This window comes from Octopus bimaculoides, chromosome 1 (genome assembly GCF_046866305.1).
Source record: "Octopus bimaculoides isolate indiv1 chromosome 1, ASM4686630v1, whole genome shotgun sequence".
NCBI classification, from domain to species: domain Eukaryota; kingdom Metazoa; phylum Mollusca; class Cephalopoda; order Octopoda; family Octopodidae; genus Octopus; species Octopus bimaculoides.
In genome coordinates, this window is record NC_142928.1 from 165022507 (window position 1) to 165038300 (window position 15794).

General features: G+C 33.4%; 1 protein-coding gene across 10 annotated transcripts in view; it reads right to left on the reverse strand.

Moving 5' to 3' along the window:
- Positions 1-15794, reverse strand: part of LOC106874257 (pre-B-cell leukemia transcription factor 1) — a 468039-nt gene that overhangs the window by 112427 nt on the left and 339818 nt on the right. For all 10 annotated transcript variants that reach the window (XM_089362202.1, XM_052972380.2, XM_089362162.1 and 7 more), the window contains exon 6: positions 11183-11330. In XM_089362202.1, the coding sequence (XP_089218328.1) occupies positions 11183-11330 (148 nt within the window). The remainder of the gene's footprint in view (positions 1-11182; positions 11331-15794) is intronic.

Here is a 15794-nt window from a genome sequence, read left to right on the forward strand (position 1 = left end):
CAGGTTTCGGTACATTATACACAACTTACACACATACATATAAATGCACATATATTTTTATGTACATACACACAGGTACCTATATACATGCATATAAATATATACACATGTATACACACACACATATATATGGTAGTCTTCATTTTGTTTTCATCTTCCAGATCCGCTCATAAGGCTTTGGTTGGCCTGGGGCTATAGAAAACACTTACCCAAGGTGCCACATAGTGGGATTGAACCCAAAACCATGTGGTTGGGAAGCAAACTTCTTAACATGCAGCCACACTTGCACTTGCACTTATATAACATGTCAGTATCATGCACTCACACATACAAAGTATATAGATATCTAAATGCATATAATTATATTATAAATATATACACACATTCATATATATATAAACCTTGCTGGAAATGTATGCTCTCTTTATATATACACACACACACACACATACACACACAAATATGCATATATACATCTACATATATATGTATACACACACATATTTATATATTACTTATTCTTCAATATTCAATATTCCTCCTTTATTTTTCCTTTCATACAAAGTACATAACACACACACACACTGAAGAAGCATGGCTTGATGTAAAACATGAGCCTTGCCCAAACCTTTTTAGCTCTGGCAACAAAAGCTATGCCATATATTAAGACATTTCTTACATAAAGAATTGATTTTCGACTTATACTTTTCAATATATTAAGCAAAACTGTAGATACACACAAACTATAAGCACTGCATCTCCTACTCTTGATTGCTTTCCCTATCTCTTTCTCCTTCCTCTCCCACTGACTTTTATATTTATCCATGTTTCTGTATACCTCCAGCTTTACATCTCTTCTGCAAGCTAAATAATGAGGTTGAGCTCATCTTGGCCAAATAAATAGCTTTCATGGATACTGTGTAGACAAGGCCAAATTGAACTGAAATAGCACTAACAGTCAATATAACATCACATGGAAGTATGTCGTGAGCAAGGTGCATGGTGAACTCTTTAATTTCAAAACCCCAAAAGTGCACTTGGAAGGAGGAAGGAAAGCTTGGACATCCTGGTCTCACATTTAACGATCGCACTTAGTAAAATAGAAAAATGCAACAACCCCTTTAATATTGATGTCTGTATATTTATTGCAAGTGTGTGCGAACACTATATACAATATCTATGCTGCAATACTCTGCATGCACATATGAATGTGTACATGTGCGTGTTTATGTATATTTTCTATTCCTTGCGTGTTTCAGTCGCTAGACAACGGCCATGTGGAGCACCACTTTGAGGAATGTTTAGTTGAATGAATTAGCCCCACTATTTGTTTTTTTGTTTTGTTTTTGTTTTTAAATCTTGGTACTTATTCTACCATTTTCTTTTGCTGAACTGCTAAGTTGTCAAGCAGTGATGGGGGGGGGGGCAAACAAAGACACACACATATCTTTAAGGTAATTCAGTTAATAAAACCAGTTTACATATTTCTTTTGCTTTTTCTTTTTTATAACTGTCATTTTACTTGTAACTACACCTTTTCTGTTTTAAAACCCATAAAAAATTAATTTTGAGTGGTTTTGGGGGTGCAAGAATGGATTAATTATATTTTAGTTAACTTCAATGGGGAAATATTTTCATGAAAAAAAAAAAAATGAATAAATGGTATTTGAGAAAATAGTTTGGTCATAGGCCAGAGCATGCTGGGATAGAGAAAGAACACTTGTCAGGGAACTAGCTGGAATGGTTGTGTATGCCAATAATTTAAATGGTGCTAAATGATGGAATTGTGTTTTTTCTGTGGGTTTCTATGAGTTTTCCTTCAACTGACAAAAATACCACATGTCAGCACAACTTCATGTGATCTCTAGAGAGTTTTACTGTCCTAAAGTTGCAGTTCTGTAGAACTTACACCCAACTGAAGCTATTGTTCTTTAATATCTGGTAAGTCCTGATCAAGAAGGCCTATGATCTCAAACAAAAAAATAAGGTGATTACTTTATATAGGAAGCCATGGGGTTAAATTGTAAGAACCAACAACTTTCGTAATAATATTTTGCAGACGAGAAAAATATCTTCTATTCTTTAAATAGGATGAAGATTCGTGAAACTTGCAAAATTAAATGTCATGAAGGGAATATGAACTTATAGCCCAAGAGCCAATTGTCTATCCACCTAGCCATTTCACTTCATTATTTAAAAAAAAAAGATTATATTCAATGGCAACATTGGCATCATTATCATTATCCATAATATTAATAATGATAACAATAACAACAGCAACAACAACAATAGCAAAACACTAATGACAATGACAAAACTGAGTAAGCTTCATTCCATTTGGTTCATTAAAATTCATTTCACTTAAATGAACATCCTTAGAGATCAACTTTAGAGACAGATATTTTTCAAAAATGAAAATTCCCCACCATTAAAATGCATTAAAATGAAATATAAAGTAATTTTTTTAAAAATATACAATTAAATATATTTAAAAAGAAACTCAAAAACCTAACAAACATTAAATATATTTAACCAAAAAATAATCAACTAGCATTAAAAAAAAAAAATGAAAAACAACTACCAAGCAACAATATTATTTTAGAATAGAATGACTCACCATTTTTTAATATTAGATTACTGATATTCTTCACACAAGATAACAATGAGATGTGCATTATATACTATACTAGCAGTCATACTGAAGAATTTAGATAATTTCTTGATAAACTAAGAAAAGATGTTATAATCAAGATGCTTCTTCATATACTATTGCAGCCTGGAAATCATTATCTCTTGATGTTTGACGACATTATGAAGCCTTGCTCTCTCTCTCTCTCTCCCACCACCTTCCTTTCAACTAGTTACATAATTTATCTTGCAAGAATTCAGTTAGCTTGTCAACATTTCGACACTTCACAAATATGTTATTTAATCTAGCAGTATATTGCAGAATTGGTAGCTAGTCATTATATTGATGGCATCTAGCAAAATACTTTTATTACTATTTACTGCTGTAATTGCTTGCTTTATTGCTGACTAACAAAGATGTGGTCAACACCAATGCCATTCTCTGTCAAATAGGAATACGACAGCAGAGCAAAACAGAGCAAACCTGCACCGAGCACTAATTAACTGACTGTGGCTGTTTAACCCAAGGTTGGACAGGTCTGCAATCAATTAGAAGAAAGAAGAATGGTATGAAACACATACAAAAACAAAGGTTCATATTAGCAGCCATATAGTTTAACCCTTTAGCATTTAAATGGGCCAGATCTGGTCCAAGTATTCTACCAGTTTTATGCTCAAACTGGTCAGATCTGGCATCTCACACATGCCCTACAATCCTTTCTAAAAATAGACAATCATTCATAAAAATCTCAAAGCTATGAAAATAATGCATGATTAATTCAAAACAATATGAATGAACAAGTATTATGTTTGATAGAATAATCTGAATGCTAAATGGTTAAGAGGACCCAACTGAATATGCAGTGATTAAGCATCAGAAAAATATAGCATAGCCAAGAGCCAGAGATATTGTCTACCTGAATACTATTGCGCTTGATATTTCTGAAGCTGTTGCTGCTGCCACACTGTAACAAATATTATTTTCACAAGAATCGGTTATTTCACACTAGACTGCTGTTTTAGGTTCAATATATTTTCAGAAGAATTATTGTTGTAACCTTCACACCTCACATGGCAATCAGCAGTTTTAATTCAGAAGAGATTTCTTTCACAGTTTCTAGAACAGCGCTTTCATTTATCACAATCTGTTTCGTTCAAATATATTTTGACTTTTCAAATAGTCTTCAAATCTAATTTAATTTTTTTTATCACTTTTTACTTCCAGCAGAAATGCTGCATAATTATTTTAACTATTTTAGTCATTAAGGTTTTTAAAAATTTCTACTCAAGACAAAACCACCAGAGAATATTATTTTTAATTACTCATTTCTTACTAAATAAGTTATTTGGTTACAAGAAAGAAAAAAAATCTTTTAAAATTCTCAACTAAAATTGTATGTTCTGCAAAGTATTAAATTCTTAAGCTTTTTTTCTTCTTTTTATTTTTTTTTTTAAGTCTCACTAGAGATTTAATAACTATTTCATATACATAACAGTAATTTTATTGTTCAAAGTTTTATGGTTAAAACCTGTATGAACAGGAGTCGATTTTACAAAATAATGTCTTAAATTGTAACTGTAGTAACAACTGCTTGCCCTCTTAGAGGTATCTGCTTATTGTACAACATTATCTACAGGTATAACATCATTATTGTAAATGATACTCACTAGCATATAAGATCTACTTCTAACTCCTTTAAATGTTGTTACAACATATATATGCACAGCTTTAGAAATAAAGAGAAATCATTTAATTCAACTAGAGTAGCTAAGTACAGATCAATGTTAATTCGATGAATACAAACTATGATCTACACAGCGACATTATAACAAGAACTTCTTACATGGGAAACAAGAGAGAATGTAGATTATGTTCTGCTGAAATATACTGCATTTTCTTAGATAGCAAAACAAATTACTTAAGCTAAAACAGGAATGCTTTTTTTGTATCACAAACATAAAATCTGAAAGTCATTTAAATTCTTTAAATGCAATTCTACAAAGGTAAAATAGAGTACATTCTTTCAGTTAACTTATGTTATTATATAAACAAAATAACTCATCAAATAACTATATCCTCACCATTATATATATATATATATATATATATATATATATTGTCTCATAATACATTTTAACTTCATATGCCTTTAGAGAATGGTCCAATCAAACATTCGAATTTTTAAATTATTTAACCCATCATTTCTTTTAAAATTTTAACCTTGTGATTCTATTAACTCTGATGAGAGAAATATAGAATACTGCTATGGTTGGAGTTAGCTCGCCCATAGCAACCTATATCTTTTCGAAATGGCCATAAAACTTTATACATGTTCCAGACCCCTTATGAATCAGTTTACATCTGCTTCATCATCCTTTTCATTCGGACCTCACAAATGCGTTTATAGACTTACACAATTTTTTATATATTTACATTTATGAATGTTTATGTGTTTGTAAATTTAGGCCTCACCGAGGCAATGACTAGTGACCGAGACCTTTGGAAATATGCTGTGCTTGAGAAGACCCAGCAAGCCAAGTGAGACCATAACCCGTGGCTTATGCCAGGGGTGTAACCAGCCCACTTATGTGTACCATTCCTTCATTGGACACTAAACTCTGCTTGTGAAGACCTGTTGAGGTAAGTGAAACCAAAATCAAATTCGATGACTGGCATCCATGCCAGTGGAGTGCTAAGAGCATCATCCGAGGGTGATCATTGCCAGAGCAGCTGACTGGGTTCCATGCCGGTGGCACATAAAAAGCACCATTCAAGTATGATCATTACCAGCGTTGCCTTATTGGCACTTGTGCCGGTGGCACGTGAAAAAATATTCAAACGAGGTCGTTGCCAGTGCCACTGGACTAGCTCCTGTGCAGGTGGCACGTAAAAACACCATTTGAGCGGAGCCACTGCCAGTACCGCCTGACTAGCCCTCATGCAGGTGGCACGTAAAAGCACCCACTACACTCTCAGAGTGGTTGGCGTTAGGAAGGGCATGCAGTAGAAACTCTGCCAGATCAGATTGGAGCCTGGGGCAGCCATCTGGTTCGCCAGTCCTCAGTTAAATTGTCCAACACATGCCAGCATGGAAAAGACGTTAAACGATGATGATGATGACGAGATATATATATATATATATATATATGCTGGTAGATATAAGTAGATAAGTTTTCTATATATATGTAAGTGTGTGTGTGTAGGAGTAAGTACTGTCCACCTTTTTCATCTACTACCAAATTTCTAAGCTATTTATCATCATTAACTTGAAATTTTCTTTGATCTACAATAGTTAAGATGTCCAGCTTTACTTTTCCTTAGATACTCTGACTATAGTTGTTATCACTCTTTTCTTTCTTTCCTTATTACACTGATAAAATATAAATAATAAATTCCTTTGCTTAACTACTATATATAGAATGTTCCAAATTTACACAGTTCTCATTTAGCTCTGCCTACCAAGTAAAGTTGGTTGATATCAGTGGATTAAATTAGCATTTTCTTCTGAAGACCTGGCATCTCAAGGTGATAATGTGGTCATCTATGTAATGATTATTGCACAATATACTACTATCCACTAGTGAAACACATGTAAAGATTAATTTGTGATGTTATAATAAAGTGTTTAACTAAGTCTCCTGCTAAATTCTGCTCTCAGATATACATTCTGTAAATTATATTTAATATTTGATTGGAAGTTGGATATACATGGATTTATATGAAGTGCTAAGAATTGGTTAACTGTTATGCTATCTAAATATCTACACACACATACACACATATATGTATGTGTGTGTGTATATGTATGATTGTTTGTATAGACAGATAGATAGAAATGCTTACCATTCCAAAAGCTACCAATTAAATTGAAGTACACGCAAAATAGTGATAACAGGATCTTCAAGTTGTACTAAGATTTCTTTGATATGGGACCAAATTAACAAGCTATCATATGAAGGAAATCATTAGTTTAGGGAGGGGTTATTATACCCCCCAAATTATTTTATTCTATTCTGTCCTTTTAAATTTTTTTGTGATTTAAAAAAATAAACTTGCAAGTGCAACAGCTGGAACCGCTTTCATGAATGTTCTATTAATCCTTTCTACTAAAGCACAAGGCCTGGAATTTGGATAGGGAGCCTAGTCAATTATGTTGATCCCAGTACACAATTGGTATTTATTTCATCAACTCCAAAAGGATGAAAAGTAAAGTTGGCCTTGGTGGAATTTGAACTCAGAACGTAAAGAAGGACAAAATGCCGCTAAGCATTTTGCCTGGCTTGCTAATGATTCTGACAACTTGCCGCCTTCTGATGTTCTATTAATGCAATATATAAATTTATTCAATATGAAAATATTTATTTTCAAATAATAAATGAAGAAAAGAAAATCTACCGCCACTGTTTGGTAACCCCCCCCCCCCCCAAAAAAAACTTGGAACACTTCTAAGCCACTTTTAACTCTTTTGTCACCAACCTGTCTGTGACTGTTCTGTTTCTCTAATACAAAACTTCATTTCAAGAGTTCACATCTAAACCAAAATCTTCCAACTTAATATGTTAGACTGTTATTTTGCTAACATTAATGTGGTAATGAAAATATTTAGTTGTTTTTGTAAATATTTTGCAATGAATAATAATTTTCAAAATTAATTAAAACCTATAGATAATCTATTTTATTTGAAATAGGGTCATAAAAGAATTATACCCGTCCACCAACCTGATTGAAACTGACTTTAATACTTCAATACAAAACTTCTTTTTTTTGTATGTGTTCATAATTAAATTTAAATCTTCCATTAACATGTAATATATGAACCTTTTCTTCCAAATACCAGCCCAGTTTAATCTATTAAATAATGAAAGATTATTTCTTCTAATAAATATTTCAATAAATCCCTTTGAAATTCTTGATTATTTTCAAAATTAATCAGAAGAAATAGGTAATGTATTTTGTTGAAATATGGTCACAGAAGGGTTAAAAGATTTAATTATGGAGCTGTCACGAATTGTTACAGAATGAAAATATTCAAACTAATAACACTGAAAAACCCTGTCTGCAACTGAGACAGAACTTATCCATTTTACAACTGGGCCAGAACATGGTGGTTTGAAAAATAGCAAGAACTGTTTGAATTTTCTGACATTAATTGAAATTCAGCTAAAATTTACAAATAACCAATTTGCTCAGAACACATTTATTCCCATCAGATACAGAAATTAAAAGGAATTAGGACTATAAGGAGCTGGAAAAAAAGAAAAAGAAGACATCAAGCTAGAAATTAGATGGAATTCTTTAGAGAAATATTAAAATACAAAGTGCTTTACAAGTTGAGCCTGTCTCGCTAAAAGGACAAAATGACTGTGCTAGTACCATGATAAAGTAGCTAAGGAACAAACAACATATTCCTAACCAATCACAGAAAGCTAACTTCAAAAATAATAAATTAAAACTTCTCTAAGATGTAAGAGTAATTAAAATTAAGTTCCTACATATGAATATATATGTGTATTTTATTCAAACTAAATGTTTTTTAGACTTGACATTTGTATTGAGTTCCTTGTCAGTTATTGTTACTTAGTGTTTTCAAGAATTATTATACACGCATACATTTTTTCAATATAGTTCTTGTTAATGTTCTAGTACCAGGTTTCCTGCTGATGGAGACAAGTGTTTTTTCAACTACAGTTCAAAACACAAATGACACTTCCCCCAGCTATAATGGTGGAGTATCATTTGTGATTTAATTTTTGAAGTCTGGTTGAAAAAAAATAATCATCTTTGTCAGCAGGTATCTCATGTACCAGAAAATTAACAATAATTCTTATAAAAAGAAATGTTAATCTACCTTCTTAATGTTGAGTACTCACTGTACCCACAAGTGTGTGTATGTATGTGTGTGTACACATACATACATAACAAAAATATGTATGTATATAGCTAATATCTTTTTGTCAGCAATATTAAGTGACTGTGAAAGATCACATGGCAAATGATACCTAGCCTGTCCTTCAATTCCAAACTAGCTTTAATGTACTTAAAATATATTTCTTTTTAACACAGCACAATTCTGAATGATTAGCAGCAGGTTTTGATATTCATTCCTTTCCAAAAAGGAGAACAATACTAGCAAGGTAAAATGGTTCTATACAATGTTATCAGTATTTCTTACCCTGTCCTCCCTACAATATTTATTCTGTAAATAATTAAAAAAAAAAAAAAAAGTCAAGAAGATGATGCAAAAATGAATATACTATATTAATTACAAGAAAAATTAGAGCTTGTTCTGAATAAGGAGTTAAATGCTATGAAGATGTCCACATCATTTCTAACTATAAATAGTTGTTGGTTAATGTGAAGAGATGGGCTCTGGTCAGTGGTAGATGTCAAACAAAAGGTTTTAGTGAACCTTCCATATATAAATACAATGACGTTTGTCTACAGACAACCTTTGGCAATCTAAAAAGAGAGCTTCTATGCAGTTGCTTCCCCCAATAGAAATAGAAAAATTACATCAAATCACACTATTCCTTAAAAAAAAAAGTTGGGCACATCTAATTCTAGATATGCAAATAGACAAACTTGATCATGGCTAGAACATCTTTAAGCATGTGTTTGTTTATTTAGAGATAAACAACAATAGTAAACTGCTTTTGTTCCCAGTCATAGATGGAACATGGATACATAAGAGAATAATTCTACTGCATAACAGATGCTGGTTTCATCCTTATTAAGTGAAGCCCTCATCAATTTAAATCAACTTCCCTGTTAAAAAAAAACATGCACCCACAAAACTTTGAATAATGTGGTGCAGAGTCAACATTTTATTAAATACTTATACAACTCCAACTAAATGTATTGAGTGCTACATTCTTTAATTTGTTCATGCATTCATATAACTGCTCCACTCATGTTTTTTTTATTTTTAAGATAATAGAGTATAATTTGAGCTTCAGCCTTGAGAATATCGATGTAGATTTGATAAACAACATGAAAAAATTAAAATTCAAAGGTGCAGGAGTGGCTGTGTGGTAAGGAGTTTGTTAACCAACCACATGGTTCTGGGTTCAGTCCCACTGCGTGGCACCTTGGGCGAGTGTCTTCTACTATAGCCTCAGGCCGACCAAAGCCTTGTGAGTAGATTTCGTAGATGGAAACTGAAAGAAGCCTGTCATGTATGTGTGTGTGTGTGTTTGTGTGTCCGTGTTTGTCCCCCCGCCATCGCTTGACAACCAATGCTGGTGTGTTTACGTCCCCGTAACCTAGCGGTTCGGCAAAAGAGACCGATAGAATAAGTGCTAGGCTTACAAAGAATAAGTCTTGGGGTTGATTTGCTCGACTAAAGGCTGTGCTCCAGCATGGCCGCATGAAACAAGTAACAGAATCCTTCTAGCTCCTTTCTAGACACTTGAAACATTTACATGACAAACATCAAATGATCACCAAAAGTACACATTCTTGTTAATAAGACAAAAAACACAGGAAACAAAACACATCCTTGCAGTACAACAAGAAAGCCAACCTTTCTCTTCAAGCTATTGGCCACTAAGTACCTGGAAATACCAGCCAATGCCTTGCTGGCTTATGCACAATTGCTGCAGGGTATATAACCTGGCAGCCGTGCTTATCACACAATCTCACATGTAACTTCATGCTACCAAATTGTTTACTTTTCCAAATGATATACCCAGCAGAATGCCAACTAACTGATGCCAACATGGAGCAAGTAATGAAAGAACTGATGTTACTAGATAGTTAAAACACCCATTGTGATCTGAACTGACCATGGAAAGCCTAAATATTCTAACCTTGAAACCGTTTAAAATTTCTTTTAAAATTTCTCTCCATTCTGATGATGCTGCCATGTTTTGTACCCAAGAAATTTTATGTGGAGCCAATTCAACTGGCTATTAAACACACACATACACCAAACAAGGGTTCTTCCTTAGCATGAAATGAAGCCTGGAACCACTGTGTGTTACACAACAACTTATAATTAGAAAAAGAAAAAAAACTAAACAAAGACCCTATTTTTTGTGACACCAAGTGTAACTTTCATGACTAGCCCTTGTGTATGTAACAGCCAATGTGTGTATCTCTACAATGGAATATATCAACATGTAGAAGGCACACAAATAGTAGTAGATATCTTCATTATCAAACAATACAGAATGGATTAAGGAGCTGAATTTGTGTATGAGTGGAGAAACAAGAATGAAAGCATGAGCTACTGTAGAGATAATACTTTAGACAAAAAAAAAACAAAACAAAAAAAAACACACATCTCTACATGGTTTCTTAATCTGCTAGAAATAGCACTAATCTCCCTCAAATCACACTTTACAAAAAGACACTTTGGATAATGTCCTGGAAGAGACAGTATGCTTTTGATTATATAGGTTTGTCTGATTAGGGTTGTCCAAGGGCTAAACAACAACACTGAACTATGAGAAACAAAAAAAAGAAAGCGACAAAAAAAAAAAAAAAAAATAAAGCAAAAAGTCAATATCGAGATGTCACATGCAGAAGAAACTAGTAAACACAGACACTGACCTTGTGCTGCACCGCCATCGTGACCTGATACTGCTTGCTGTGCTGCTGCAGCTGCTGCTGTTTTAGCTGCATATAAATTTGCTTCTTCCTGCGCTTTACCAATATTTTTTTTATACCGAATTCGTTTATTTCCAAACCAGTTCGATACCTGCAGCGAAAAGATTTGAGAAATCTTAGGGGCAAAGGTGCAGACAAGTTTAACACAGAGCAAACACAATAAATTATTCATCAAAGGATATTTTGAACACTCTGAATCATTAAAGACACAAACACAACACAATACAAGGTATAGAACAGTAGAAACCCAGTCACAGGCATTGTATTTGGTATTTATTGTTTTAACAAATATTTCGTGTAAAAAAAAAATTTTAAAACCCCCAAAATTCTCAAATTAATCATAGTTATTTAACAGCTGTTTCTTTTGGCTTTGTGCTTCCTAATTCAGCTCTGTATACACTTTTGATCAAAGGCATCAAGACAATGCTCATCATATCTTTGTTCAAAATATAATGTCTCCAGGATTACATTTTCAGAATGAATGTCTCCTCTTCATTTAATTGACTAACACCCTTTCCCTCTTCGGTTGCATTTGTGCCAATATTAGACAACATTAATATCTAATTCAATTTTTGTTTTTCTAATCAGTTAGTCAGATGATGACAGCAGTGTCCATGACCCCTGTAGGTTCTTCCAAACTGATGAGGGTGATGCGGTTGATATCCAACTCGAACATCAGCAAAGAGCAAACTGAAAGTCTGATCCAAAGGCCTGTAACAGAATAAACCCTGTTAAAGGTAACAACAACCATGTGGCAGAACAAAAACCTGCTAGATTGAAGGATGAATTGACAATTAAATGATATAACACAAATTCACACAAAAACATATATATGAGAAACATATTTCATTTGCTGAAATTGAACAGATCATCATTATCATCATTTTATATCCATTTTTCCATGCTTGTATGCATTGGATGAGCATTATGCTGCATAATTTGCATCTTAATTCCATTGACAAACAAAGGCAACTATTATGAACAAATATGCCAGACATAATTTTCCTTTCTTTTTATACCCGCTTATTTAAAAAAATTTTTTTTTACCAAATACGTATGTAACAATACTGTGACTAATATCTGAAGGTATATAACCATGAACCAATTAATGAAAAGGTTAAATAGTTTACATAAGTCATTCATAGAATGATGAATAACAACAATACATAAAAAAAAAAAAAAACCATGCAAAACAAAATGTGTGTTTTATTTTTGTTTTGCCAAACAGAAAACAATTTTGTGTTAAAATAGCTTTACAATGATTTTGGAATTCACAGAAAGAATTATACATAGAAATGATGTAATGATCAAAGTTACAAATTATTGACAACAATAAAAACTATCAAACATAAATTTTTAAAAAAATCCAACATACTTTCAAGCAATAAAATAAAATGTAAAATGACTGTTACATTCTGATACTGCAATTTCACCTACTTAAACAAATAAACTAAACAGTATATAATGCATTTAATTTCGTTTTTTTTTTTTCTTTTTCTTTGTGTAAAATAGATCAAGAGACTTTGTAGTAGCTGAAATTTCACTATGTCTAGAAGTTAGAAAATTTAAAGACAAAAGCAAATTAATAAAATTAGCAAAAAGAAAAACGAAAAATGAATTTTAGATTTTGTAAGTGATCATGTAAAACATTTCAAATGAGCCATATAAAAATTGCAGAAAATATTTTTAGTTGTAATTTTGTGTGTGTGTGTATGAGGTTATATCATGCTGAAGAGATTTCTATAAAGAATGAAATGCAGTAATATACATGATTATCACTTGACTAGAAATTTTAAGGAATTTGTAGTAAGTAATGAATGAAAGAATGAATAAATAAATAAATAAATATGTGAGTTCTCTACATCTTTTTCCTAATAATTTCTTAATTTCAAATCCAAATTCCCAATCCTGCCAAACATTATGAAGAAATGATTATCTCCCTTGTAATTGCTTCTTAGGGGAAAATATGCATGTGTGTGTGTGAGTGTGTGTATTCAAAGTTGAGACCTCTCTGAAACTCCTTTGTGTTTCTCACAGCAACTTACAATGAGGCCTTTTTTTTTTTCTCTTTCACATTATACATACATCTTTGCAGATCTTCCCAGACTAAGATTACGTGTGTATATATGTGTGTGTGTGTATGCATACTCACACACAGTTTCTTTTTCCCCCTTTCACACTTTTTCTCTCCCTATATCAACACAAAATGAATCTACGGTTATACATGGGTAAACAAATGTAATGTTAAGTGAAGTGTAGATTCCAAATGTTTAGGTTTCAGACTTAGTCAGCAGAAAATGAAAGCTACCATGATGCTTTATGAGTGAAATATTTCAAACCAAGTATGTATGTCTATAAATACATACATATGTATACACACACACATGCATACAGAGAAACATTTACACACACACACACCTTCTGTTTATCTGCAGAAATATAGTTTATATTTGTCCATGTAATTATGATCTCATTATTGTGTCCATTCACACATCTCCATTGATATAAATTCATTCATAGGTTGTTTTTTTCCCTTATAAGTCGATCATTTTCTATTTATCAATTATTCTTCAGGCAGTTATTGTTTACACTGCCCCTTCAGTCTAGGATAATAATAATAATAATAATAATAATAATAAATGCCCTGATGCAGTACTAGACTGTGGCATGCCCTGATATAGTACCTGACTGGAAGTGCTATCATGTACATTGTTTAGTCTTGGTATAAAAGATGGGCCACAGCAAATATTCTGCTCAATACCACAGACTTGCTTGTCAGCTGCTTGACCTTAACCATTTGAGTATGTCCCTTAGTGGCTGACAATATGTGCATCTCTGATCATGAGCAGAAGTAGTGGGGGAAGCATCATAGCCAAGTGTCGAGAGGAATTTTTTGGGGTTTGGATAATTCACCTCTGGAAACATGGGTGTTTCGTTCAACATCTTTAAACAACTCTTATTCAGGGACCTTTTGAGCGGGATGGGCTACTCGACCTGAAGAAAATTCTAACCAGGCCCCACCTGCAAAATCATGCAATGTTTATCTTCATATGAGATCACCATGGCATGCACATATGGTTGTGATGCATGTGCCTGGTGTACCCTTATTCGATGGGTATACTGGGTTTCGTATATTTTACCCCAGTGTCAATTTGATGGCATGCACAGCTCTCTCACTCAATAATAATAATAATAATGACAGAACATGCTCAGAAAACAGCTTTATTGGGGACAGCGAGGATCTTGAGATTGGTACTTGGGTGTTAAGTATTATAGAAAGAGACTCTGTGAGACTTTTAACAACAGGTTGCTGTCTGCTCTCACAGAATTAACTGGAGTAAATGAAATTGAGAGTTCTGAGTAGTGAAATGAAAATAATAATAATCCCTTTTACTATAGGCACAAGGCCTGAAATTTTGGGGGAGTGGGCTAGTTGGTTACATCGACTCTAGTGCTCTACATCAATGCCGGAAGGATGAAAGGCAACATCAACCTTGGCAGAGTTCGAACTCAAAACACAAAGATAGACAAAAAGCCACCAAGCATTTTGCCTTGTGAGTTAACAATTCTGCCAGCTTGCTGCCTTAGATACTACTACTACTACTACTACTACTACTACTACTACCAACAACAACAACAACAACAACAACAACAACAACAACAACAACAACAACAACAACAACAACAACAACAGCAGCAGCAGCAGCAGCAGCAGCAGCAACAACAACAACAACAACAAAAATAACAATTTTGGGATACAGTGACAATAGAATTGGATAGAATGTTGAATACTAATCAGAATTATGAGCTCTTTACCAGTATATGTTGCAAAAAGAACCAACACCACAATAGCATAACTAACTAACATACCAAGAAGCATTGCAACAATGGAGGTGAAGCTAGACTTCTACATCATTGATGCTGTAGTTGTTGCTAGCCCTGCGCCACTGCCAACCCACCCCACTCACTCTGATCCAACAGACCACTGATCAAAGGCGCCTCAAACAGTAACCATCTTGAATTGTCTTTGTTTCTTAAGATGTCATCATAATCGACACCATTATCACCTCATTGTCTCATTTCTATATACTCACATATATGAAAGAGATCAGCTCTGATAGAGCAGATAGATCTATAATCACAAAGGTCTTCCAGCTCTCTTTCTCTCTCAATGCTACATTTCTTCAGGAATAGTTACTTCTTGAAATGAGTATCCGCATGCTGCTTCTTCGTATCATTTCTCCTCCTTTACTATTTTACATTTATTTCTCTATGATTAGAATAGCCATGTTTTTCTAGTTAAAACAATTGTTTTCACAGCCAGATTTCCTTCCTCAGACCACATCACTCAGCCATAAAATGTCATACAAGGAGAGAAAGAAAGAGAGAACGAGAGTAAAAATAAGACAATGGCAGTGGTTGTAGTTGGGCTTGAACTCACAACTATATGGTTAGTGGTTAGGCAAATTAACCACACACACCTCGATTACTGTGTCTTACAGGAGAGCCTATTTACTCTGCAAGAAACAGCAACTAGATCTCCATAATCTGATTA